Here is a 3887-nt window from a genome sequence, read left to right on the forward strand (position 1 = left end):
AATGTAATATTAGAAAAATTATTTTCAAAAGTTTAGAAATAAAAATAAAATATTTAAAAAAAAATGTTTTTAAAGGTTAGGAAAAAAAAAATTTGTTTTCAGTTTCGGCCTGAGAATTTTTTTTATTTTCGGTTTCGGTCCGAAAATTGATGGGAAAGGAAGCCGGCTCCATGCTCCTTCGGGGACTGCCGGTCAGAGAGTCCTCAGAGACACACAGAGATCTCCCTCTGATGGGAAGTTCCGGTATCGGAGGTAAGTATCGGAACATTAGGGGAGTACGAGTATCGGTATCGGTATCGGTGCATCCCTAACAATAATGATACTTTGTATCTCTCTATCATGCGTCTAAGCACTGTGTATAAACACTGTTACAAGAATCAGTTATCGGGCCCCTTTCACACAGGTTCTGATGAGCAGCGGGATCCATGCAGAGATCCCCTGCTGACCGGAGAAGTACAGAATGGATGTCACTGAACTGAACTCACCATGTTAGGTCTATGGGGAGTCGGATTAAGCAGACATGTGACCATTTACATCAGATTTCCGCGGATCTGTCACAATCAGGTCTTCCAAAATTAAATTCTTGTTTGGTTTCCGGACCTGGGCAGAGTCGGGGGTCATTAGATGTAAATGGGTGCAGGTCCGTTTAGATTCAGCTGCTCATAGACTAACATTGGACTTCTGATCAGACCACCACCACCACCACCTGAAAGGGGCCTTACACAGCAACTCCCCTCCTACCCTTTGTGGGAACATGAATTGAATGTCAGAATGTGTTTGCCAAAAAATATATGCAAACATTCTTCACATCATTATGAGTGTGGCTACATTGATGCTACATGGTGCTCCCTTCCTGCGGGATGTTGCCTCCCCTCCTTGGTGTATTCACGGTAAGGACAAGTTTCCTACGTGCCAACACAGCCAGTGCCGGCACGTAACAGCTCTTTGCCATGTGAAATTGGCCCGTGCATGACAGCCCCACCCTATGGCCTTCTTGTGTGACAGAGGGACCAGGAACGGAGTCGGGCATGCATGCGCATTGGAGCATGCAGGCACGCTGAATCTTGGCAGTGATAACGTGAGGAGAGCAGTGCACATGTCCATATTACACGTGCGCTGCTCATACCGGAGAAACCAGAAGTTCAGGAGATGCTCTTCCATGGATTGTGCGGTGGTAACGGAATTGTGATACGTAAAAATAACGTTCAACATCTCTTCCTAATTATGATTGATCGACTGTATCTCTCTCTGTTGTTTCTTCTCTCTCTCTCTCCTCTCTCTCGTCTCTTCTCTCTGTCTTTCTGCTGTCTCTCCAATCTCTCTCTCTCCTGTCTTCTCTCTCTGCTGTCTCTTCTCTCTTTCCCGTCTCTTCTCTCTCTCCCCTGTCTCTTCTCTCTCTCTCTCTCTCTCTCTCTCTTTCTGCTGTCTCTCCCCCCCCTCTCCCCCCCCTCCCCTCCCTCTCCCCCCCTCTTATCTCTCTCTCTCTCTCTCTCTCTCTCTTGTCTCTTCTCTCTCTCTCCTGTCTCTTCTCTCTCTCACCTGTCTCTTATCTCTCTCTCGCTCTCTCTCTCTCTCTCTCTCTCCTGTCTTATCTCTCTCTCTCTCTTGTCTCTTCTCTCTCTCACCTGTCTCTTCTCTCTCTCACCTGTCTATTCTCTCTCTCTCTCTCTCCTGTCTCTTCTCTCTCTGCTGTCTCTTCTCTTTTTCTCTCTCACTCTGCTGTCTTTTCACTCTCCTGGCTGTCTTTCCTTACCTGCACTGCAGCAGCTTCCCAGGTCTCCTCTCATGTGCGCTGTCCTGTCCTCCTGCGGTGCTCGTGTGGCCAACACTGCAGACTGGGAGGGGTGTCCCGTTCCGCACTGGTAATAGTGTGGCCAAAGCTGCAGACGGGGAGGGGTGTCCCGTTCCGCACTGGTAATAGTGTGGCCAAAGCTGCAGACGGGGAGAGGTGTCCCGCCCCGCACTGGTAATAGTGTGGCCAAAGCTGCAGACGGGGAGAGGTGTCCCGCCCCTTCCTGTCTGCAGTGTCTGGCTCATTCAGCCGCACTAGCACCACCGGAGGGAGCTCTGGTCAGTGAGCCGATCGCGATCTGCCAGTGTTTGCTTTGCAATCGACTGGTAGATCGCGATCGACCTAATGGGCACCCATCTCTATATGGTATATTCTGGTGACCATTGCCCCAGTGCCAGGAAGTGATGGGAAATCCAAAATGTTACAATTGTCAGCAACAGGAAGTGAAGGGAAGTCTTCCAATGAGGACACCTGTTCTGGTAACAACGGTGTAAGAGGTATTTCTCCATTGTAGAGATATTTTTCACTCTCTTGTTTCTCCGGGACAGGAAGTAAAGGGAAATCTGCTGAATAGCACACAAGCAGCAAAAAATCTAACACCTGACCACACTCTATTCAGAATTTAAAAAGTTTTTTGTTTTAGTTACATTTTATTTGATCATTTTACATATGACTTTATATTTATCTAATGTTACAAAAGCCTTACGTGTGATTTATCGGCAGGTTGTAGGAGCATTTGGTGAACAGACTCCAGCCTTCGATCGGACAGATGCTCCCTCAGTCACCATGCCAGACTGGATGTCTTATCTCCCAGATAGCCTCCCCCTCTCCTCCTTGGCCATACCAGGGACCCACGACACTATGGCCTTTTTTGGTGGACCTCTCGCAGAATGCCAGAGCTGGGGTCTACTAAACCAGTTCAGTGCCGGAGTTAGGTTTTTGGACATCCGGCCACGTCATTACCAAAACAGTCTTCCTATTTTCCATGGAGTGTCCTACCAACGTGTCTACTTCGACCAAGTCCTCAGGGACACGGTTACCTTTCTGACGGAGCATCCAAGCGAAACAGTGCTGATGAGAGTGAAGGAGGAGTATGAACCATATGAGAACACCAGGAGCTACTACCAGAGTGTAGCCGAAGTTGTGAGCCAAATCGGAGAACAATGGTTCCTAAGAAGTAGTAGCCTCCCCACCTTAGGAGAAGCCAGGGGGAAGATTATCGTCCTTCAAGAATTTTCATCCAAAGGAGAAGGTCCTGACTTTGGTCCTCCATATCCTGGTCGTATGAGCATCTCAGATCAATATCAAGTTAGCGATGATGCTGTTAAGTGGGCAGAAGTGGAGAGACATCTCAAGGTAGCCCAAAACGGTGACCCAGAAAGAGCTTACCTGACCTACTGCTCAGGAACCCACTGGCTCCTCTACACACCGGAATCACTGGCTCGCAAGATTAACCCAAGAGTGCTTGGCTTCCTGAACACCAAGTCATCAGTAGGAAGGACGAGGTCAATGGGCATTGTCATAACGGACTTCCCAGGGTCAGAGCTAGTTAGGCAAATTGTTCTGGATAACTGGAAATGAAACAAAAAGTTTACCCCTCCGGCCAAGTCACATTTCTTCTTTCCTGTCTCTGCTTTGGACAAGATTTCTGCCATCTGTGACAAATTTTATTGGCCAACATAGAGTCAGGGACGAAGAATTGTTTGACCACCAATGTTTTTTCCCAAAGTACCTTCAAAAAGTCCTATATTTTGTGTAGCAGACGTAAAAGGTTCAGTTAAAATTAAGATTTGGATGGATAAATCTTTTATGTCTGCTACATAAACATGAAATGAACAAGCGGAATTCAATACCAACCATTTGTATTTCTCGGGGAGTCCATTGGTGAGATCCTCACCCCGGAGGTTCCAGCTATTCCACTTTCGATGCAGCTGTGAAAGGGGCTAACCAACCCCCATTGATATTTTCGGCCTATTTGGTTTTAAGTGATTCTGTTGCTATCCAGAATTTTTTTACATTGCATTCAAAAGCAGATGCTTAAAGGAGAACTATGAGGTGAGTGCTTTTCACTCACCTCATAGTTCTAGCCGACCTG

At 47.2% G+C, this 3887-nt stretch overlaps 1 protein-coding gene across 1 annotated transcript in view; it reads left to right on the top strand.

Moving 5' to 3' along the window:
- Positions 1-3373, top strand: part of LOC108790680 (1-phosphatidylinositol phosphodiesterase-like) — a 4326-nt gene extending 953 nt beyond the window's left edge. Inside the window, exon 2 of the mRNA XM_018560992.1 lies at positions 2516-3373. Coding sequence (XP_018416494.1) covers positions 2516-3373 — 858 coding nt within the window. The remainder of the gene's footprint in view (positions 1-2515) is intronic.
- Positions 3374-3887: the final 514 nt, after the last annotated feature.

This window comes from Nanorana parkeri, unplaced genomic scaffold (genome assembly GCF_000935625.1).
Source record: "Nanorana parkeri isolate BGI_ZX_2015 unplaced genomic scaffold, ASM93562v1 scaffold491, whole genome shotgun sequence".
Classification (NCBI taxonomy): domain Eukaryota; kingdom Metazoa; phylum Chordata; class Amphibia; order Anura; family Dicroglossidae; genus Nanorana; species Nanorana parkeri.